A 24,155-nucleotide genomic window follows, 5' to 3' on the forward strand; every position below is an offset into this window, starting at 1 on the left:
TTTTAATTCTTATTGAACAAAGCGCCTTATCTTATGTAGCAGTTAAATGAAGTAGCAGAAAGCGAGCAGCAAAAAACAGTTCTTATTACTTTTTTTCTCATATCTAAAGTACACAGTTCTGGCGGTTTCGCCAATGAAGCTTAGTTGAAGTCAGCGCCTGTGTTATGTTGTTTCCTCTGTCTTCTTGTTTTGCGCTCTGCTGACATGTCGAGATCCTTCAGAACACACCACGTGATTCCCCAATTAAAAAAGTAATCATAAAGCTTTTATATTTATATAACAGCAAATTTGCACATGATATATACTTATATTAGCGGGCAATTAATCTTGCATATTTGCTAGCCTTAATAATAATAATAATCATTTGTACCTTCCGCACATTTCTCTTTCCCTTTTCCCGTTTTAAGTTTACATATGCGCTTGTATGGCGTTTAAGAAAACATACAAGCAACAAAAAAGTTTGTTGATTTGAAATGAGTATACTTTTGAATACGATTATCTTCCTTTGGGAACTTCACCCGGTTTGTGGCACGTCTCTGTCGGTATGTCGTGCCTTTGTCTGCGTCTAACCCCTTTAACGCCAACTTAAGTCCATGGTAGTCCAAGGTCAAATGAGCAGACCATCGGACTGTTGTGCTGAGGGAACAAAGTTCGAAATCAACTGACGGGCCAACTTAGGTCACCAGGTATGCGACGCTGAGTATTTGTCACCCATCAATAAACATTTGTTTTACTCCAGCTTGGACGATTGGGTCTGTGCCACTCACCAATGAACCTCTTTGACGCCAATTCGGGTCACCGAGTATGAGCCTCTGGTTGTTCGCCTCTATTTAATGACAAAAATACACATTAACACTGGTGGGCGTAAACGCACGGAATGCGCGGCGGAGCGGCTAGGTGGAGCAGCGCGTTTAGATGAAAGGACGAGAGAGGAGGAGCCCCGTACACGCATCATACATGAATAGACTGGCCGGTGGCTGTGTGGTTAAAAAATTCTGAGTATTTACGTGCCTAAACTACGATGTATATAAATAAAATAAGTAAAGAAATTAGACTACCACGGAGGGTGGCAGTACACTGTCGCTACATTGTTTCAATGGTAATCGCATAAACGTCGACATTCATCGCGCGATGGGTTCTGCCGCATTTTTTTTTTCGTCTCTCGCGAGCAAGCCAGTGATGCTGAAAGCTGAACGAACAGCGTCCTTCATGGCGACATTGGCACTTAGAAGCTGAGAAGAACATGGATCCGGGGGCCAACGAGTTCATTTCGCGTTGATTACGGCTTTCCACTACAGTACTAGGAACACGTACTTATAATTTCCGATTTATTATCTGTATAGACTAGCTGCATCATTGCTGAAACTATCTGGCAGCGTAAACATGAGACAAAGCGAACGCCTGTTTAACGGAACCCTTGCGGAGAGTGTGGCCGACAGCGTTGGAACGATGGCGAGGCACGTGTTGAGACAAACATGCTCTCAGTTTTGCGATGCGTATGCTGTATACGTGGCCAACCTGCGAATATCGGTTCCCGAGCCCGGGTCATGTGCGGGAAAGGGCGATTAACGGGGGTATACGGCGTTTCGGGTGCAACGAGCGACGCTGGGAAGCGCTCGATCGAGCTCACGTAATGCGCATTCAGAGTGCGCGGCTAAACGGGTGCGGCCTTTTCCGCCGGCCACGGCAGAGCTAGCGGTGTCGAAAAGTGACCTCTTCGGATGGGATAATAAAGCACTTTGGAGACTCATTTCGTTGCCACCGCGGGTTTGAAGGAACGGCGGCTGCCGTCACAGCTGGCCAGCTGCATTAGCGAAAAGGGAGAAGGGGAAGGCGGGGGAGGGGGCGTTGCCGTACAGAGAAAGAACCGGTTACGCATTTTGCGGGGTGGGCTGAATCATCGCTTTCACTGGTGGAGCGTCTGCTCGGCGACGATAATCGCAATTGCGTGCTGTATTTGCCAATCTTTAAGCCGCTTTCTTTGGCACCCATCGGGACGCTCGGGTTTGCACTAAGTGCACGTCAGGGCACTTCTGCAACGTGAGAAGAGACTGGTCGTAGTATGCACAGACATGTCTTAGACGTCTCACTTTATGTGTACTTTTGCATATATCGCCGACTTTTCTCTAATTCTGCATTAACTTGTTCATCTTGGATGATGTCTGACGTAATGCGTGAGCGCGATGCGATCCGATTGAGGTCTGTTTTCCTGCATGTGTTTACTCAAGGCACGGTAAAATTAGAGATCGAGTAGACGTAAAATTAAAATGCGGATAGTAAAAGTGCCACTATAATACCTTAGAAATCCGGTTTATTGGTTACATTTCGTTCGCTTCAAAGCCGTGTTTGAATAAGCTAGGGTTTCCATCTTTTTCGGAAGTCGAAAGAAGTAATTTCTTTCTAATGGCGTTGGAAACGGTTGTCTGGTAGCGGCTGCGCGGATAAAGTGAGCGTACGTAAGTGCGTGCTTGTGTGGGTGAGAGAGAGAAAGAAAAGAGAGCATGTGAGAGAATGGACACTTGTGCACAACACCTGTTCACGCAATTTGGCTTGAACAGGCTATTGTTCACAACTGTTCACAACCTGTTCACGATTTGGTTACTGCTCGCGCAGTAGCCACATTGCTTGAACAGTTGTTGCGCTTACGCAACTGATGAATATTACTACTCCGGTGATACCTAAAGCTTGGCAACATTAAGATAGTAAGGCATAGCCACAGGTTGTTAAATTACGAGCAGCGGAAGAATACCGTTGTTGTAATACATTGATTTCTTAGGATTAGAAATTTTGAACGGCAAGTTGGTAATGATCCATATTCGACAGTGTCACTTGCGACAGATACGAACAAAGCGCAGTAAGGCGTGAGACTGGCTTAGCTGACGGTCCCTATTGTAAAACCGCGCAAAACCAGACAAGAAGCACAAAAAGACTTCGTCTCACTTCCGCCTTTTAGCCTCATTTGTCTGGTTTTGCACTGTGTAACATGACAAGACGAGCAAGCAGAACGCTTTTTGAAAAGAATGCACAAAGCAAACGGAACAAAATGAAAACACGGATGTCCTCTTTGTTGCCCATCTCCGTCGCAAGTGGTGCTGCCGCGGACGGAATCTAAGTTTGTGCAGATTTGCTTACGCCAACATGGAATCCCTGCAAAACCACACTGTCGAAATTTACTTGCGTATCGACCGCCAGCCTTGACTGCTGTTATGTGTGGTGGCAGAGATAAGCAAATGGGAGTATGAAATACGAGCAATCAGAAATACGTAGGCGGTGGGTTCTATACCCTCCAGAGAAAGCACAAGCGGGATATTATTACGGGTTTACGTTTGTGTTATGTCTCCATACATTGACGAGTACTGGTCGAATGTATTGAAAGCGTGCATACGCACGTTGCACGGAGTGCTGCGTTTGCATCGCGGTGCCACAAGACGTCAACAAACCCGGTCGGCGTCTGAGGGTGCTTATTAACAGCATACAGTTTATTTAACCAGAATAAATAATTTGCTCATATTTAACCTATGGCCGTGTTACTTGGGAAATAGAGTGGTAATCCTAAAAAAAAATAGATGCTTCATGCCTTTCTCCTAGCAGTACCAGTCGAACAGTACCAGTTGAGCGACGCAGCTGCAGACCACACTTCGCACCAATTCTGCTTTAGGAACTCAGTTGTCTTGTGGGTATGTAAAATACAGCAAAGATATTGGAATAAAAACAACAAATTCTAGCGTTTTACGCGCCAAAACCAGGATTTGATTAGGAGGCAAGCCGTAGTGGGGGACTCCGGGAAAGTTGACCACGTGGGAATCTTTAACGTACGTACACCCTATGCACAGCAAGCGGGCGCTTTTGCATTTCGCCCCCATCGAAATGCGGCCGCCGCGACCGGTATTCGATACTACGACCTCCTGCTTAGCAGAGTGACGTCCTAGCTGCTAAGCCACCACGGAGGGCCAGATATCGAATCAGGATAGTTTGCTCGAAAAGGCCAACACCAACGACTCGCCCAGTATGTGGCGCTAGCCTTCGTAATGCAAAAAGAAAAGAAAGAAAACAGCAACGACAACAACCAAAGACAGAAGCCCAAGAAAGTGAGTCGCGAATATGTTTTATAGTGTTTTAGCCTCCTTAGTGAAGGCAGAAAACAATTACTCTTGTACTATACATACGTACGTACGTGCCTGCTTACGTTGTCCACGTAGTTTGCTTAAGTTTCTCTGGCGACAAGAACCGACGGGAAAACATGCATTGCGCGGTGGCTTTGGTATAGCGAGGATAGAGGGAAAAAAGGAAGATAACCAAACAAAATATAGCGTAGTTCTTTCTCAGCCAAAACCACCAGCGCAGTTTGTTGTATCACGAAAAAAAGAAAGCGATGTGGGTCTGCTAGTATAGTGATTGCGGCGTTTTCTTGCTTTTGCGTGCAATGAAATGCGATGGCCTCGAATTTGGCAAATCGCTGGGGCAATATTTCTGGCTCAGTGCTCTAAGGCGCTTTCTGCATTAGACCGGGTCGCGCTCACTCTGCCAGCGGGCCTGCTCAAAGGGAGCAAGAATAAAAAAAAGAAGAGAACACGAAATAAATATGAGAGCAAAAAAAGAACAGCGGGGCGAACGCTTCACGGTCCATAGATCGCTTTGGAAATCGATCGGTGCCGCTTTCCCCGAAGGAGCGCAGTGGGGCGCTGCGCATAGTCCGGGAGCGTCGGAAGAAAAGCAGTTTGAATTGCAGTCGGGTTACAATTAGATTTTGGACGGCTTCGAAGCGTAGCGGCGGGACTCTGCAGCTGAAAGAGAAGAGCAGCGAAGGCGAGTCAAAGCGTGTGTGGCGAGGAATGGGTAACAGAGTTGAGCAACGGGGTGAGGAGGAGGGGAGCGGGAATGGCTATGGACGGCACAAGTATTCCGCTGTTCGCCAGAGAGCAAACAGAGCTTCTTTTGTATTCACAAAAGAGTCGTCGGCCTGCATTATCCCGTGCGCAACGACAGCGATGAAAGCGACGTCGCTGTGGCGGCATTGTTTCGTAAACTTTGCATTTCACTCAATTTTTTTTTTACTTCACTGTTCCAAACACCCCGACTGACTGAAGGCATTCCTGCGGATTGTTTTCCTGTCACCATTCTTCTTTTCCTATCTTCGCGCAACGACTTCCTGGTTTTACAGCGAGTGACCGTCTTTTTCCGTAGTCGGCGCCGATCATGTGCGATTTCAGTTTTTAGCCGTCCCTCCTAGAGCGCTGCCCTGCCTTCCTTGCTGAAGCTCAAGAAGTGCCTTCGTCTTTTGCCCACCATGCTGCAGTACACAGTTCCAGATATTTATCGTCCTCATCTGAATGCCTACATTTTAATTTTCCTGCCAACAATAGGTAGCAAGCAACTACAACAGAGAGCGAGTGTTGATAAAGGTATCTTCACCCCACGTGTCATCGACAGCACAACACGTTTCTACCAGAAAGGAAAGGATGTTCTTTGAAACGCATCGGACGCCACGGTGACCAGAGTGAGTTCTCCACTTCGGAGACCCCCGTATTCACAAATGTAGCTCAACTTGGAGCGCATGCTTGACTTGGTCTAAATGGCGCCTGTCGTGCACGCACCGAAGGAAACGCAATGAGCGTCCTGAAACAAACGCCGGCAGCGAATGCCTTTTATGTTTTTGTGACATGGGGCGCTATAACGTAAATCTATTCCAAACTTTTCTATTCCAATTGTGCAATCAGCCTACCACGATTGGTCAAAAACGTTTTTGGACTACCCCCACTTCACCTGTCTGTCACGCAACGTCACGAAAACCGCGACAGCTCCCCATCTGATATGACGTGCACACAATGATCATGCATAATTTGACCGAGCAAAACAAAAATAGTTATTTCTGAGTCGACGCCTTTTTGCCATAAGCCCTCGGCTATTGGTCAAAAGTTTTCGGGCTGCACCAACTTCACCTGCTTCTCACACGACGTCACAAAACCGCAAAAACTTACCACGTCAAAGTGACGCGTACGAGGTAATGATACATTAATATGCCGAACAAAACTGAATTTTCTACTGAACAGGCACAGGCTGCCCTGTTCCGAAAGGAATAAAAGATGGCTGCCACCGATCGCTCCGGCACTGGCTACTCGCTCCTGCCGGAGAGTATGGGTGTATTTGCGTCTAATAAAACTTTTTGCGTGGCCGTGTAACGTTCTCCAGAAATTCCTGCACGTTTACGACCTCGTTCTGCCAACTCTTCTTTGCTGAGGACCCGTTTTAGCGTCATTCTTAAGTTTCCGTTGCATACCGCCGCGATAGTCGACGAGCCACGGCAAGCTAAGTAAGAGAAAGCGGACCAATCGCAGGCGCCGGCACCGTGCACCCTCTTCATCCGGTTATCGATATTCAGTGCAGTGGCTCGGCCCCATTGAATCCCTCTCCACTTGAGCATGCTCCTCGCCTCTTGGGAGCCAATTAGATAAGACAAGCTGCTCACTGCAGGTAATGTTATTCCTTTTTCAAGCAAACAAAAGTGACCTCCTATGAACAAGGGGAGCATTTGATTGGTGTGTTCAGACAACCCTGCGGGTGACCGCCCGATGCTTGCGTCGGCGGTTACGCAAATTTGACGTCAGGAGATTGGAATAAAAACATATTGGAATAGTTTTACGTTATACGGCCCATGGCCACGTCTCGACAACGTCCCGATGCGGCCGGCGTTAGTGGCGTGCGTCTCAACTGCGTCCTCACGTGGTCGCCGTTAGCGGCGTGCAGGACCACAGCAGCAGCAGCACCAGCAGCAGCAGCAGTAGAAAGTCGAAGAAAGCGGCAAAGAAAGCTTTGCTTTAAAAGTGTGTTTGAGAAGTGCGTTCTGACGAAGCTTTCTTTCCTTCATGCTGTACTGTCGAAGCGTCTGCTACAGTGGAATCTCCTGCCGGAGCGTCTGGTGTCTCGTTCTCTTGTGAGGCTGCATTGCTGGTAGACGCGGCCACTGCGGCCACAGCGGATGGACGCCACCACTGCAGCCAGGCTCTGCGCTTTCTCCTCGTCCATGATCCCCTCGCTCCGGTCCACATCTTCGCCTGCACTTGCAGCTCTGGCGTACGAGTGACTACAATTAGCCTTCTCGTGCCCGAATTATCGATAAGCTGCGCACTTCAACACTCGGCATTCACGTCGCGTGTGCGCAGTATTGTGACAACGACGGCATAACAAGGCCCGTCCAGGTTCACACACGAGCACAGTGCCGCTACCAAGACGCACCTGATGCCGGACGCGGGCTGGTGTGACACCCTCGTGTAGAAAAAGACGTATGAGGCTAGTTGACTCGGCGCCTTCAAACACCTGCGGGTTCGACCAATCACTGATCAATTCCTTTACCTCGCCATACATTTAGAAGACTCGTTGTATGATCTCATAACTGACGCCTAACGCGACCCAGTGTACCTTAATCCTGCGCCCTTGCCGCGCTGGGTCAACAATGAGGCACATCCTGTTCTTCACCAACAGCAGTCCGGTGTCGAGCTGCGTTTGCTTTGACTCATCTGTCTTCGTGGTCAGCAGCCAGACGTGAGACATTTGACAGGCACCAATTCCACCTATCTGCTGAATATTTCCAGCATCCTTCGAAGGCTTCCGGAAGACATCGCGATTCTATACGGGCGTCCTGCGAAATCGCAATGCGCTACAGCTGCGCGCCTTTGTCCTTCACCTGTTAGTAACGGAGGCAATATGACACGGTAATCCTTGGGCAACGCAAGAGCACGGGGCACCACGGTCAACAACGGTCGCTATCGCAGCTCGAGAAGAGCCCTCCTCCGTTATGCGTCCGTAACGCACGGCGTCCTAAAGTATAATCTTACGCCACGAATACAGGCGTCGACAAGCTTTCCTTGCGGGCAAGCGAACGCGTTGAGACGCTTGGTGCGTTTCGATCCACAGTTGTACACCAAGAAACCGACGCATCAGAAACACCAACAGAGCAACATGGCAGTATGGACACCACTGAAAATATAAACAAATAGTATGGATATGGCATACGGCATGTAAATATCTGTACATAATGCAGCCTGTTTAGAATTCAGTGCAAATAAAGTAATTTCTTTTTATAACATGCTGCTCTTTAATACTTATACTTATACCTTTAAAACGACCCTTCATGTACGCGCACACATGGTTCATGAGCCAATCACACCAAGAATGGTTCGCTTCACATAGATATTAGTTGGGGTTGCGTCTGCCTGTTTTAGCTACACTTCGCACATGCCCGTGCAGGCCCGTGTAGACTATAGTGTAGTCCGGGGCAGAAGCTATGACGTCCTACGCTGCACTTGTCTCACTGGGCTGTAGCCAATCAGATAAGACTGCGCGTCGTCTTCTGCATAAGCAGACAAAAAACTGCAGCTATACGTCACGAATGCGCAGCGCACGAAGACTTCTCTATGCATACACAAAAGCGCGACGTCTGAAACAGCCTGCGCCATCCGTGACTAAGATAATTTTGTCTTCTTCAGGGATCAGCTCACCTCCCTCTGTGACCCTCTGTGACACACTGTCACGCCAATACTTCACAGCCCACCCCGCAGCGAACCGTCACTGTCGTCTTCATACCAGCGCCGACAGCCGCAGACATAATTTCGTCACGTCTTAGGAATGCTCACCTGTTTATTTGTCTGCTATTTTTACTCATCTGCTCATTGAAACTGCGGTGAAGAAAGTGTAGTTTTCATGCTACACTACTTCTATTAAAAATTGCTTGGTGTAGGTGGGCAGAGCTACAGTTCTTTTTCTTCGCTAGGAGTAGCTAGGAAAGAAGGCGCTCTTTTTCCTGACCCAGGATTTTATTCCGGATCCACGACGTGCCTGCAAGTCGTCATTTTTCACATCATCAAGCCGGCCTCCTTGTGGCGCTTTCTTCGCACGTCTCTGTTGTCATACAATGAAAATCGTTCACGTGGGGGTCCTTAAAGTTGTCATCCGCCAAGCTGTTGCTCTTTTTAATGAGATTTCACGTCTTCCTCGTGGCGGCTCTACAATTATTTTTAAGTTTTGGCTTAGGGAACTGATCCCCGTATTCAGGAACGCATCTCAACTTGAAGCCCATGCTTTACTTGATCTAAATGACGCCCGGCATGAACGTGCCCAAGGGTCCTATAACGTAAACTATTACAATATGTTTTTATTCTAATCTCCTGACGTCAAATTTACGTAACCCCCGAAGCAAGCATCGGGCGGTGACCCACAGCGTTGCGCCAACAGCCAAATCAAATGCTCTCCTGGCTTAATGGAGGTCACTTTTGCTTGTTTTCAAAACAAATAACATCGTCTACATTGAGCGGTTTGTCCTATCTAATTGGATGCCATAAGGCGAGGAGCAAGCTAAAGTGAAGAGGGCTTAGATGGGGCTGAGACAGCGCACAGAAAATAGATAAACGGATGAAGAGGGAGGTGCCGGCGTTTGCGATTGGTCCCCTTTGCCTTACTTAGCTTGCGCTGGCTTGTCTAAAATCGTGGCAGCGTGCAACAGAAGGTTAAAAATGCCACTGAGACGGATCGTCAGCACAGAAGAGTTGGCAGAGCGATGTCGTATACGTGTCGAAATGGCTCGATAACGTTAGACGACCACGCAAGACGTTTTGTTACGCAAATAAACCCATGCTCTCCGGCAGGTGCGAGTAGCCAGTACCTGAGCAATCGGCGGCAGCCATCTTCTATTCCTTTAAGAACGGGGTAGTCTCCGCCTACTCTGAAAAAAAAAAGAAATCCAGTTTTGTTTGGCATATTAATGCATGTTTAGGGCGGACACGTCACTTTAACGCAATGAGTTTTCGTGTTTTTGTGACGTCGAGTGACAGACAGGTGAAGTGGGTGGAGCCTGAAACCTTTTGAGCAATAGCAGAGGGTTAATGGCGAAAAAGCGCCGAATCAGAAATAATTATTTTTCCTTTGTTCTGTCGAATCATGCTTAATCATTGTGTACACGTCATATCAGATGGGGAGCTACCGCGATTTTCGTGACGTCGCATGAGAGACAGGCGAAGTGGAGGTGGTCCAAACAAGTTTTTGGCCAATCTTGGAGGGCTGATTGCAGAATTGGAATGGAAAAGTTTGGAATAGCTTTACGTTATAGCGCCCCTGCGGGACTGCTATTTTGTAGTGATGCCTTTTTAAATGCTAATGCCTTTAGGTGCTTCTCGCGTTGGTAATTGAAGCGATACTCCGCCCCGGCGGAGTGTCGAACGCGGCCACCCATGAACGCGAAAAGCACCCAAAGGCATTTGTATAGAAAACGGCGTCGCTAACTACCAGGCCATCGATCCTATTCGCCAGTAGGAGTTACGTTCTGCGTCACGCCGACATGTTGCATCCGCGTGTATTTGGAACACCATACTAGGAGATCAAGCGCCACGCTAAACCTTGCGATTGCTGTCGATACATCGCCCTTCGGGACGAAACTGGCATTCTTTTCCCATACTTCTGAGCAGAGAAATTCCGAAAATTGGGGTTTAAAATTTCTAAACTTTTTTCACCGATTCTTGATGCTTCTGACAGTATTCTGTCCATCTTTCTTTTGAGCCAGCGAGAATTACAGCGCGAACACGCTAGGCATATGACAGACCCGGCTACGACTGACGCCAGTGCTGACTTGCAAGCCTTGAAAGAGCTGAAAAAGCAAGATAGAGAAGGTTAATTAAAGATTTAGCAATATGGCCAGTGCAAACTGCATTATACCGATTGACTGCAATTCGGTGCTTGTGCACCTCTGGCTTTATTATTTTTTGTCTATTGGTGTACTAGTTCTAATTTTTCAGAACAAATGTACCAGTGTGCCAGTTATCTGGGCAAGTTGTTCTACAGTATAACTTTTCAGACCATCACTGACGCTGACAGTCAAGGACTGTCACTGTTACTGTCAGACATCGTTCTCAATGAAATGTTTTAATTAGTTCGTTTATTGCGTGTTGCGGTGTATTTTGTTTATATAAAGGCGAAAGCTTTAAGTGGCTCGTTGCAATGGCTCATACTCAAAAAAAGGCGGCTTCTAGTTCAGTGATGCAAAAAACATCATCATGAGGAAAAGCTCATACCCGCCTAAGGAAGCAAAGCTGCAATGGCTGAATATGAATGAAGAAACAAGCGAAAGAAGAGACGAAAGGAGGAACGAAAGGAAGAACGAACGAAAGAGCAAAGAAAAAAGAATAAAGAATCAAAGAAGGAAAGAAAGAAAGACAGAAAGAAAGGTAGAACGAAAGGAAGAACTAAATAACCTTTAGGTAGTGCATTATGTGCTCGTATGTGTCGTTGAGGAGGTCGACTTACAGTCCGTACGTTTACTTCACACTGCGGTTCGTTATGTTTTGCAAGAAGTCGGACCCTCCGATCGCATAACTTAATGCATTACCACGTGTGCAGCAGGCTTTCACTTTCACGTGTCACAGGAGTGTAACGTGCTGCTAACTTTTTGCGTTTCTGGGAAGTGCACTATGCGCATCATATCATTTCTCATCTTTCTCACATGTAGTAGTAGTATGCTTGGCATGCCGCCAGACAAATTTCTCCAGGACTCATTAAAGAGCTCCTGTCTGTCTCTCCGGTCTTTTTCACACAGAGCGCAGGGAGGATGCAGGAGGTGCGTTTCAATTTTGTCACCAAGCAATGTCTTCTAGCCTTGTGACTGAGCAAGCACCAGAAGCAGAAGCGGCAACGACCTACCTGAGCGTCCAAGATCTCTGTTTGCACTCACTAAAGCAGAAAAAATAAAAATAAAAACAGATCAGGAAACACGCCTTAACTACTGCTGTTGCTGAGGGCAGTGGCACGGCAAGGCGTTCTATTGTTTTCGACATGTGTTACTTTTGGAATCAACTGAGCAGTCAAGTCACATTAGCGGACACGTCGGCGTTTCACATTAGTCGGCTGTCTGCTGCGGCCATCGAGGTCTAAGAAAAGGAGAAATAAAAGATAAAAAGAACGAGTTACTTCGACCCTCGTGAGTTGTTTCACAAGGGATGTCGGATACGGAGCTCTCGCGCGCTCCATGTTTGTTTGGCACTTTCCTTAAAATCTGTCCTGCTTCGACACTGCTTTCCCAAAAGTGGTCTTTCCCCCCACTTCGATCTTTGTTTTGCGCAGTTACACGGTTCGGGCACCATCAAGTCTTTGCTGCGAGACTCATGTTTTCTTTCTTTCTTTATTTTTCTATTGCATGCGTTTACGCAATTTATTTGAAAAGCGTTTGGATCTGCACTGGTGTCTGTTTTCTGGGTCGCGCTGAGAACCGTCCTTGTATTGTGGCAGCCGCTCCCAGGAGGCAACCAGGAGGCACGTTCGTGCGACGCATCTAATCTCGGGCCCAGCCACTACCGTTAGACGTCGCTGGCCAGCTGCGGAGCGCTCCGGTGGCCGCCGTTCCCGTGCTCTACGCAAGGGTGGCGCCGGCTGTTCATACGTTTTGTCATTTGCTTATATGACAAATCCTCACGCTCGGGAGTCCGTCTGCTGTACACAAACGATGCATTTTAATTTATTAATTTCAATCATCATCATCATCATCACCACCACCACATCATCATCACTATTATTATTATTATTATTATTATTATTATTATTATTATTATTATTGGAGTGCTTGAATCCTGCTTCACCTCCGCCGCGGGTCGCCGCGGCCCGGTATTGTAACTCCGGAATCGGCCCCCATTTTTGCCCACGGACAAGAATGGATTAGGGAGTAGGTAGGTACAAAGCTTCGCTGTGGAAACGCACTCTCCTGTAAGCATCACTACCTGACTCAAAAATATTCCATTCGGACAGATGCTCTCTTCAACTCTCAGTTAATACGTTTATATATTTGCCTGCACCTTTCTCAACCGTGTTTTATATTCTTAACGTTTTATTCAGGGCTACTTAATGCATTAACGACGTGACCACACTGTACGTATGATTCTTCAATTTTCTTAAACTCTGAAACGCTTTTGTTAAACGCAGAAAGACTAGGCTTTACGATGTAAGTCGTGCTGCGGGAAGACAAGCTTTTTTTCTACCTAACTAGAAGAACTGAATCGTGAGCCCACGGCCGTTTAGCCTCCTACGCCATCGGGGTAAATTAACATGCCTAAAGGCGCGATCAGGCTCGCGCCTGACCGGCCATTTTGGCAATCAGCTGCTGAATGCAAGTTTTGTGGCTCAATTTCTAGCCTTTATAGATGCGTCCCACTGAATTATACGCCGTTTTCAAATTAATCATCGGCAAGTTTGAAGAAGTAAAGAAAGCCTTGGGAGCTATGCAAAGGGAGGAGACAGCTGGGGAGGATCAGGTAACAGCAGATTTGTTGAAGGATGGTGGGCAGATTGTTCTAGAAAAACTGGCCACCCTGTATACGCAATGCCTCATGACTTCGAGCGTACCGGAATCTTGGAAAAACGCTAACATAATCCTAATCCATAAGAAAGGGGACGCCAAAGACTTGAAAAAGTATAGACCGATCAGCTTACTGTCCGTCGCCTACAAAGTATTTACTAAGGTAATTGCAAATAGAATCAGGAACACCTTAGACTTCTGCCAACCAAAGGACCAGGCAGGATTCCGTAAAGGCTACTCAACAATAGACCATATTCACACTATCAATCAAGTGATAGAGAAATGTGCAGAATATAACCAACCCTTATATATAGCTTTGATTGATTTCGAGAAAGCGTTTGATTCAGTCGAAACCTCAGCAGTCATGGAGGCATTACGGAATCAGGGTGTAGATGAGCCATATGAAACATACTGGAAGATATCTATAGCGGCTCCACAGCCACCGTCGTCCTCTATAATAAAAGCAACAAAATCACAATAAAGAAAGGCGTCAGGCAGGGAGATACGATCTCTCCAATGCTATTCACAGCGTGTTTACAGCAGGTATTCAGAGACGTGGATTGGGAAGAATTGGGGATAAGAATTAATGGAGAACACCTTAGTAACTTGCGATTCGCTGATGATATTGCCTTGCTTAGTAACTCAAGGGACCAACTGTAATGCATGCTCACTGACCTGGAGAGGCAAAGCCGAAGGGTGGGTCTAAAAATTAATCTGCAGAAAACTAAAGTAATGTTTAACAGTCTCGGAAGAGAACAGCAGTTTACGATAGATAGCGAGGCACCGAAAGTGGTAAGGGAATACATCTACTTAGGACAGGTAGTGACTGCGGATCCGGATCATGAGACTGAAGTAATCAGAAGAATAAGAATGGGCTGGGGTGCGTTTGGCAGGTATTCTCAGATCATGGACAGTAGGTTGCCATTATCTCTCAAGCGAAAAGTTTAGAACAGCTGTGTCTTACCAGTACTCACGTACGGGGCAGAAACCTGGAGGCTTACGAAAAGGGTTCTACTTAAATTGAGGACGACGCAACGAGCTATGGAAAGAAGAATGATAGGTGTAACGTTAAGGGATAAGAAAAGAGCAGATTGGGTGAGGGAACAAAAGCGAGTTAATGACATCTTAGTTGACATCAAGAAAAAGAAATGGGCATGGGCAGGACATGTAATGAGGAGGGAAGATAACCGATGGTCATTAAGGGTTACGGGCTGGATTCCAAGGGAAGGGAAGCGTAGCAGGGGGCGGCAGAAAGTTAGGTGGGCGGATGAGATTAAGAAGTTTGCAGGGACAACATGGCCACAATTAGTACATGACCGGAGTAGTTGGAGAAGTATGGGAAAGGCCTTTGCCCTGCAGTGGGCGTAACCAGGCTGCTGATGATGATGAGGAAGTTTGAAACGATTTGGTGCGCATATCTTGCTTTGTTTATTTAATATTTGCTACAACGTCAATTGATATTGGCTGTTTCTCGTTACTCCAGAGGCCTTAATTCCATCAATTGAGGTCCTAACGCTGAATTGACACAGACAAGGAAGACGACAAGACGTATGATCTAAATTACTCCAACGAACCAATTAGCCCAACAATCTGTACATCTGTCCCTTCCATGCTGTGCCGAAGGAGAGAGAGAGAGAGAGAGAGAGAGAGAGAGAGAGAGAGAGAGAGAGAGAGAGAGAGAGAGAGAGGTATTTATTATGATAGAAAAGCTGAGAGGTCGGCCTGAATCAGTGTTCTGACCTGCTTCTAGTGTGTGGTCGGTGCCGGTTCGAGCACTGTTTGCGTTCTTTTCGACACAAAACTCACATTCTTCTCTCGCAATCGATGCTTGCGCATAGCTAGCTCTGAAGGAGCAATATCATTCCACCAAAAGGCGTCCGCTCACCAAGCGCGCTTTGTGTGCCCAGAGTAAGAAACATCCGCGTCCGGTTATATAGAAACCGGTGTCAGCCCCGAGAATACGAGCACATTTATGACACGCCACTCAGATGTTATGTCCGCGGCTGGACGGCGCCGTCCGGAGACATTATTTTGTCTGCACGCGGACGAAAATAGCCGCTGCCTCGTCCCTTTGTTAGCGCGTGTAAACGCACGGCGCCTCCTCCCTGCCATCTTCCGCGATAGAGCTGCTCCCTTACCGCCTCTGTTTCCTCCGTCTCCTCTACTTGCGCACACGAAGCATTAACCCTCATCTCTCATTTTCCATCTCCCGGTCGCCTCGACCGTTTTTCATTTGTCCTCCAGTTACTGAACGCGAATGGAGGTTTCTTAGAGTGGCCGTCCGGTTTCTCCAAACCTTCTACTGTTCTTGCAACGCAGCTGGTATGGATGCTTCAGTAGACGGATCTTGTGCAACTCTTGAAGGCAATGTGATCCTCCTTTTTAAGGCGAAAACTTCAAATAGCTCACGTGTGGAAAAGTCGGTTGCCCGGTGCTCTCGAAAAATTGACCGTCCGGCATTATGGCGCCAAAATTCATGGTGCCCCCCACGACCATTGGCAGGAGTCGAACACGCGACCTTTGGTGTTAAGGCGCCGTTATTGAGATAGAGTTAATGTACTCGAAACCACCACCTTTCGCGGCATTCGAACCCGCGACCTTTCACCAAAATTCAATGGCACCAAAATTGATGGTTCCACTATTGCTGGTCAAAACAGCTTCCACTGGCGGGAATCGAACCCAGGACCTTTGGTGTTAGCTAAGACAGAGTTAAAGCACAGTTAAGATCGAGCTAATTAAGGCACTAGAACCCATTACTTTTGGTGGGAGAAAGTTATAGGAAGTAACAACGCATTCGAATGAGAATGTAGACATAATTTAACGAATGTCTCGTGAGCGCTCCGGGTTTCGCCTTCATCGTCTTTAGCGCATGCTAAAGTGACTGTGAACTTTTATTAAAGCGAACGTTTCTTACCAAGTTCTAGGTACTTCTTCTTACGTATCTGGCCTCCAATGCCGAACGCGTTTAAAGAGAATAGTGGCAACATTTAGGAACGGCGCAGCGAATAAGTAGTTTACCGTTTCAAGCATAGAGCTTCATGCAATAACTACAAGAGGGAGCTGTTGCGCTAGTGTCTACGGAAGCTACAAGCAGGGCGTTTTAGCCAGCATGGGAATTATAGTTAGTACATCAAATCGGGTAAACTTGGGCCTTTTGACTTCAGACGGTATAGTTACTTTGCAAACTTATCCCTAAATAATTAAATAAACATTAATAAAATTGTCCGGTAAAAATATTCGAACAAACGACCTTTGACACACGCGCCTGATATTGAAAACATTACGCCATGAACGCCTTTTTTTCTTCATTGCCTTGCATGTCACAGCGCTTACGAACTCAAAAGAATGGTGTCTTACAACGTGGTAAAGACCCCAGGAGCTTTACAACGAAGACATTTAGTTAGTGCTTGTTGTTTCATTGCATAATTGTTCAAAGATAGAACAGTTGACCAGTCCATCTCTAGTTATGTCGGATCCCCCTACTGCAGCCGCCAGGTGGGGCGATGGCGGCGAGAGTAGTCAATTTTTTCTGAGCATTCCACCACAGCTACACTAAACATTCCCATGAATTAGAGCTCTCGCGCGACAGCAGCCGGCCGGCCCTGCTATAAGCGTTACAACTTTACACGAGACGACACTACGAATGCATCTCTTCAACGGAGCCAAGTTCTGCGTTTTTATTGTCGTCCATTGCCTATCTGCACAAACTCCGGAACAGCCATGTCTGTTCAACAAAATCTGACAAAATATGTAGTTTGTCATAGCAAATGCCATAGCTTGAACTCTTAAGTTTGTGAGAACTATACTCCGTTCGTTCCATGCATAGCAGTCAACGCTGTGGAGGCCAGAGACACCTTGCAGTGGCTTCGTTCGCACTTGGATATAGTTCGATGTTTTTAAACTTTACTGGCCGCGAACTTGCGATTTTGCCGTGGCGGTGCTCCGAGGAGGCACATGACGTCACAATACGCGCCTCGCCGGAGATATTTCTCTCTCGCTCCCTACTGCGCATGCACCACTAGTAGCACCGAGCCACTGGTGTTCCGCCGCCGCCGTTTGGTATGATGTCACACCGCGTTCCTCTCGTTCCTCGTCGTTGCCTTCCGCCTCCGCTCGCTTCGCCAGCTGCTTCGCATGCCTGATAACATGTCGGAGGATTGAAAAGGGGAGCTCGCGTGCGCCGTAACCACAGTTGTGGCGGCAGTATGGACGGCGACAATTCTGATAAGCAGGATGAGGCCTGGAATTGACATCGGAACGAGATGAAGAGGAAACGGATCGCCCAGGAAGCAGACGAACAGCGCGCGGAACGACTGGCTAAACACTGCAACATAGCTAGACAACCAGACTAACCTGGACTTGCAATCAAGATTAACCAAGGCTAACCATGATATGCCTTAGCTTTCGCTACGTATATCCTGGCATAGCCGAGATAAGCCACTGCCAATTTTTTTTTTATCGCAATTGTGCGTAACTGTTGCTCATATAGATTCGGTATTGAATGAAACAAGTTTTAAATCCTTAGAAACAAACACACTGGTACACGGCTTCTAAAGCGTTGTTTCAGATTATGTTTATTCTTGCTGTTCGTTCGGGCTTTTTTATTTGCAACCCGTCGCGAGGAGCCTGACGTACATGCTCGCGCGAGTGAACGCTGTTTGCGCGCCGCGAAGCATTAATTTATTTACGTTAACGTATTTTATCAAAATTCTTCACAATATTTTCATCACACGTCTAAATTACAGTTCTAGTCTCACGCTCCACAATTTAAATCTAGTTTGCCTTTACTTCTAAGCATACGAAAAACCGCCTGCTTCTTGGCCAATCCTCCGTAGTGGGTATGCGCCACTGTCTGGGACACAAGACAAGACAAGACAAGCATAAACAAGAACGGCACCGCCGAGCGACGCGCTACCGCGCCGCTCGACGGTGCTCTTGTGAAGCATGGTGTTCTTGTGAAGCGCTCCGTACAGAAAACACACGTCTGGCCGAAGTCCGGCCTTAACTATTCAATACAAGCAGCAGTAGTAGCCGAATGTGTGACATTCGCCATTTCGCGACGTAAACAGCTAACAATGTAGCCATATGAGACAAGTTTGCCTGCTGCTAAATGCTTATGCAGGTTAGAGAGCTACATGTACGGGTATGGCATAACGCCAAATGTGCTATTCCAGCTCTCTCAACTTGTATTACTTCCCGCTTTTTCTTAATAAACAAAGTCGACAGACTGAAAGAAAGAATATATATATATATATATATATATATATATATATATATATATATATATATATATATATATATATATATATATATATATATATATATATATATATATATATATATATATATACCCATCGTCATGTATATATATACCGTCAAGTATATATATACATGACGGTTACGAAACGCCCTAATTCGAAATTTAAGCGCAGCTGTATACATGTTTTCACTTCGTGATATATTGAAGCAATGAATTTGGGACCAAAATCGCCGCGACGACTGGCAGTACGCAGTGCCGTCAGCGCCTTCGCAGAGAGAGGGTCAGTATGGGATCGCTGGCATGATGATCGGCATCGGAACCACCTGTGGAAGAAGACGACGAGGAAGGCGCGAGCAACGGCACGAGCTCGAAGGACATTATGGGAACGCTGGCCCGATGAGCGGCATCGGAGCCAGCTGTGGAAAAAGACAATGACGAACGCGTGAGCAGTGGCAGGAGTGTGTTCGCGCGGTTACGTCGAGGGGCGCCTACGAGCCAGGTGTTGAAGAAGACGATGAACGCTCGAGCAGCGGCATGAGCGCGTTCACGCAGTTGCGCCGACGTACGGCGACGCTCAACCTAGAAGCGGCCGGACGTCTAAGAGCTGTGCTCCAAAATGACCTACATAGAAATGTCCATCAAGAGGTGTCCCGCAGCAGCGTCCGCTGACACTTGACGCTTTGGTAGAGCTTTACTTTCAAGAGCCATAGCGCCGGCTACAATAAATACGGCGCTCGCCGAAGAAATATTCGAAGACAGATAGTAAGCACCTCTCTAGGCGCACGTCGTGCTTTTAATCAAAGAAAAAAACCTCTGCAACACACTGTCACAAACACTCAGTCACAAACAAAATGTCTTGAACTCAAAAGACAGGAATTTCCCTCAAAGGTGACCCATGATATCACCTTCTTCGAAAGTGTCCGGCAGCTTTCTGGTAAACTTGTTTGGGGAGCCAGGGCAAGTATATAGAGTGGCATGGACAACACCGATCGCCACGATGGCACCAATGGACCACAGGACGGCGGACCAGATGTCTGCGACGTAGAGAAGAGGCACTGCCACCAATGCGGCCGCGACCAGCCTGTGGTTCTTGCTGAGCACCAGCTTAGTACCCCACACGGCCGCAGACTCGTCGTCCTGATGCAGCTTGAGTGCGGCGCCCACTGCAGCTACCACCGCGACGCTCACCACGAGTTCTACGCTGGACATGACGTAGCCCGCCAGGATGACAATGAAGAGAACGCCGTAGTTTCTGTGGAAGCGGCCCACGTTCGATTGGACCCTGTCGGCGATCTCCTGAGCCGACTTCGGAATCGAAAATTTCGCGGTGTCAGCGAAATCCTTCCACGGCTGCGCGCGGTTGATCTGGTCACTCGACCAGGACACAACGGCGCGCCGAAGGTCAAAGTCCTCTTGCTTGGGAGACGAGGAGAGGCGTTTCTGAGGCAAAGGAAGTGTTGGCGCTCGGGAGGTGGCTGGAGCATCGCCCGAAGAATACGAGCTGGAATTCAGGCACTCCCCGATGTCACCCTGCTCACGGTTCATGGCTTCGAGCTCCGCTGTCGGCTACTGTGCTGGGAGACGGTGGCTGGATGGAATCGGCAGTTGTACACTGCTGTGCTACTTGGCGGTCTGGGTAGACGCTGACGTGGCGGTAGAATTGTGGCGAACCCAGTCGAGCCAGCGCCTGTGAACGTGCTCTTAATCCACGCGCTGTCTGGATGTTCTTCTTCCTCTTCCCTTGCGTATGGCGCGAGTTGTATAAATAGAATGCTGTTTTCTTTAAAGCGAATCTTTCTTTGCTAACAATCATTCATGCCACTTTTCTTCCTTTTCTTCTCTTCCCCTTGAGCAGAGTTGCAGGCTAGAGCGCACTAGCTCAGGCCAAACTCTCGTCCTTTCGTTCAATAAAATCTCTATCTCTCCCTGGTTTTGTATGGTGGCTGCTACTGCTGTCTGCGTCTGAATTGGTACTTACCTCCGCGGATGTACTTGCGGATATACCTGTATATATGAAGATCTTATGCATGATTGGCTAGCACCAGGCATAGTGCATGGAAAATGGTACCGGATATATTGTGAACGGACGCAGCAGATGTCCGTAAGCGCGGACGTGAGCTCGAACACAAGCACGCGCGTCGTTGTCATTCCATCATCGTAATTTCATCGCCTTCCTCGCACTGTGATCATTCCTTCGCTGTCATGCCGTCGTCATCGTTCCACGGCCTTCATTTTCTCGTCGTCAGTCCATTGTCATTTCCTCGTCATGCCGCTGCCATTCGCATGCCATCATAATCATTCGGTCCCCGGAATTATTTCGTCGTCATTTCGTCGTCATCATGTCATCATCGTTACTGCGTCGTCGTAATGCATTCGTGGTCATACCATCGTCGTGATGCCGTTGTGGTCGTTCCGTCATCGCATTGCAGCTTCGTCATCCGATTGTCCTCATGCTGACGTTGCTATATCATCGTCATAATTTCAGAATTATCCTTTTGTTGTCGTCATACCATTGTTGTAGTACCGCCGCCATCGTTTGAGCGTCGTCAATGCGTCTCCATCATGCACTTATTGTCATGTCATCATGGTCGTTCAATCGCAGTAATTCTGTCGTAGTGATTACAGTGTTGTTACGTCGTCGTCGTCGTCAAGCCGTCGTCGCTATTGCGTCATCGTAATACAGTCATCGTCATGTATTCGTGGTTGTATCATCGGCATGATGTCGTCGTTCTTGTTCCGTTATCGTCATTCCAACTTCATCATATGGTTGTCATAATGCCCTCGCCGTCAATTCCTTGTCGTCAAGCCATCACCGTAATTTAGTCGTAGCTAGGCCGCCGTGGTCATTCCATCATCGTCATTATAGTGTCATCATTCCATATTTGTCAAGCCCTCGTCGTCACATCATCGCCATCATACCATCGTCGTCTTTACAACCTCGTCACTTCGTCGTTGTCATCACATCATCGTCATTGCTTTGTTGTCAAGTGTAGGATCCGCATGTTCGACCACCACAACTTTATCTTGAGTGACTAACGACCTCGTGCTTAGCAGCGAATGTTGCTTTTCGAAAGACACCTTGAAAAAGACGAATCCACTTGTCGAAATGCTAGCTTCTGCTTTCACCTTGTTCTCGTCTTGAACATGATCTTGAGTAGGCGTTTTCGGGTGAAAATGTGTCCAACATGGCCGTGCGCTGTAAAGTGGCCATTAATCAATCTTCGCGAACACCAAGCCAAACTTCGCCTAAAGCGATTCCCACAGCACCTGGTATCTGCAAATGTTTCTTACTGCCCTTTCTCTTTCTTCTTCCCTTCTTTCTCTTAACCATACAAAAATAAAATACGGGTATTCCAAACGCTGTGACTAGGTATAGGCGAAGCTTTCATTGGTATTCGCTAGAAACTCTGCTCTTTTTGTTCTTATTTAGCGACTAATTGCAAGTGAGAAGCCCACGATTAAGTTTAACACATTATCGTCGAAGAACGCCTCACTCAATGTGATCTTGCGCCACTTTACCATGTGAATTCTAGGCATGACAACAATGGAATGAGAACAATGGTATGACGACCATGAAGTGGCAATGGCGGAGTGACTACGATAGATGACTCTGACCGCATGACGACGAAGGCATAAGCATGATGGCATGACGATGAATGCATGACAACTATGTAGTGGCGACGAGAGCATAGCCACTCCGGGTTGATGTGGACGGAATTATATAGACTGTATGACGAGAGCGGCACGATGATGATGTAATCAGAAGAATTGCCTGGTAGTGATACCATTACGAAATCAGAATGGCGACACTGGATTGATAGCGACTCAGTGACGACAACAGCCTAACGACGAAGTCATGACGACGGTCGATTGAAGATGAAGGACTACTGATGCCAGAGTGACAATAAAGGAGTGAGAAATGACAATGACGGCGTGACGACGAAGGCGTGTTTGTGTTGGAGCTCAGGTCTGCGTTGAAGTTGATGAACTTGCGCCCCGGTAAACCTCGCTTTGCAGTAAATCCGGTGCTGCTTCGTACTATACCTGGGACCAGTCAATCTTGCAATAGAGCAGCCAGGAGGCACCATCCAGCACCCAGCAACATCCCACAAAAGGGGAAAGAAGAGGCAAATAAATGTTCACTTAACAGGCCGATGTTTTCACATCGCTATTCCTTCTTTTGTAATATCTTCAATACCTACATTTTGCAACACTAATTGCAAGCTCGTACAAACTTATTTGCGTGGTAATGCCGAATCATTAAAAGGACACGAGCAGAGCGAAGAGTAGAGTAAACGTTTGCTAGTTCAAAAGTCAAGCAAATCACTTGTTAGTTGCATCCAAGAATAACAACTAACGTAGTAAAAATGAAGTTTAGCAGACTATGCTTATGGTGGTATTTCAGAAATATATAACAGAAAGGCGACTATAGTCTGCCGTGTGAATTTACGGAATAATAGGAAAAAAAGTATTGCGCTAGCTACAATACTCAGAAGACAGTTTCGTGACTAGGATGCAAAGTGTGATCATTCGAAAATAAGGAACTGTGAACAAGGAGCTATGATTAAGCGCTCCGATCTTCATCATTGTGACCCAATTTTTAAGAATGTTGCTCTTAAATTGAATTCTGTGGTTTTACGTTCTGAAGTCACGATTCGGTTATGAGGCACGCCGTAGTGGCACGCCGTAGTGGCACGCCGTGTGGACAGGACACGCGCATTTTATAGCGTAAGTTATCATACACGCCTTCCAACAGCCATTTCGGCTGGCGATGGTGTCCGCCACTGCCGCCGCCACTACCGGTTTCCGTAACAGTTCTCGCCGGGAATGAGAAAAAAAAAAGGAAGGACCCAGTTCCCGCCAGGATCGAACCCGGGCCTGCTGTGTCGGAGTCAGGAACTCTACCACTGAGTCACGCCAGCGCTTTTTTGTTCATTACATGGAAAACAAAACTGAAGGCATATTACAGAGCGGAGAAGACTGCCGCGTTTCAAAGGGGGCGACAATAAATCATCGTCATCATAATTAGCATCGTATCTCGCCACTCGCTTTGCAATGTGAGATTCGCGCTGCGTTGCGTCTATGCGTGCGCTATTTGCACTGCAGTTGCCTATTATTACACCAGGTGGCACGCCATGTAGTAGCTGCACAGTGGAGGAAAAGAACTAGGAAGCTTACCAGCAAGTATGCGGCCTGTACGGTGGGCAACACAGCAACAAAGAACGTCAAGCGGAAAGTTAGAGAGGCTGAAATAATCTCATGGGTGGCGGCAATGGAAAAGAAACCTGTCATGAGTAATTACTTAAGAGGAAAAAACGAAATCAGGAACGAAACAATTTACGATAACCCAAAGTAAGCTCATTACTTTTCGAAGCGAGATCTGGATGCCTTAGAAAGCGCGCCTATAAAGCGAGATATACGAAGGAAGAAGAAGCATGTGCTTGCTGCGGTAAACCTAGGGAAACTATGGAGCATGTTTTATTAGAATGTGAAGACGCCTGCCCAGCGGTCGATTTAGGCACCACTGGCCTCCTTGAAATTCTTGGGTTGAGCGAGAGCGGTGGAAAA

General features: G+C 47.2%; 1 protein-coding gene and 1 long non-coding RNA gene across 2 annotated transcripts in view; both read right to left on the reverse strand.

Moving 5' to 3' along the window:
* The window catches only part of LOC142570873 (uncharacterized), a 245,733-nt gene that overhangs the window by 161,622 nt on the left and 59,956 nt on the right, over window positions 1–24,155 (reverse strand). The window lies entirely within an intron of this gene.
* LOC142570872 (prenylated Rab acceptor protein 1-like) lies at window positions 19,350–20,321 on the reverse strand. Its single transcript, XM_075679181.1, has one exon. It carries the CDS (start codon window positions 20,130–20,132, stop codon window positions 19,470–19,472), a length of 663 nt encoding a protein of 220 aa, XP_075535296.1. The 5' UTR covers window positions 20,133–20,321; the 3' UTR covers window positions 19,350–19,469.

The sequence above is a fragment of the Dermacentor variabilis genome, chromosome 2 (assembly GCF_050947875.1).
Source record: "Dermacentor variabilis isolate Ectoservices chromosome 2, ASM5094787v1, whole genome shotgun sequence".
NCBI lineage: Eukaryota > Metazoa > Arthropoda > Arachnida > Ixodida > Ixodidae > Dermacentor > Dermacentor variabilis.

Excerpts from the sequence above, each read along its gene's own strand:
- LOC142570872 (XM_075679181.1), bottom strand. The coding sequence starts at position 20,132 with ATGAACCGTGAGCAGGGTGACATCGGGGAGTGCCTGAATTCCAGCTCG.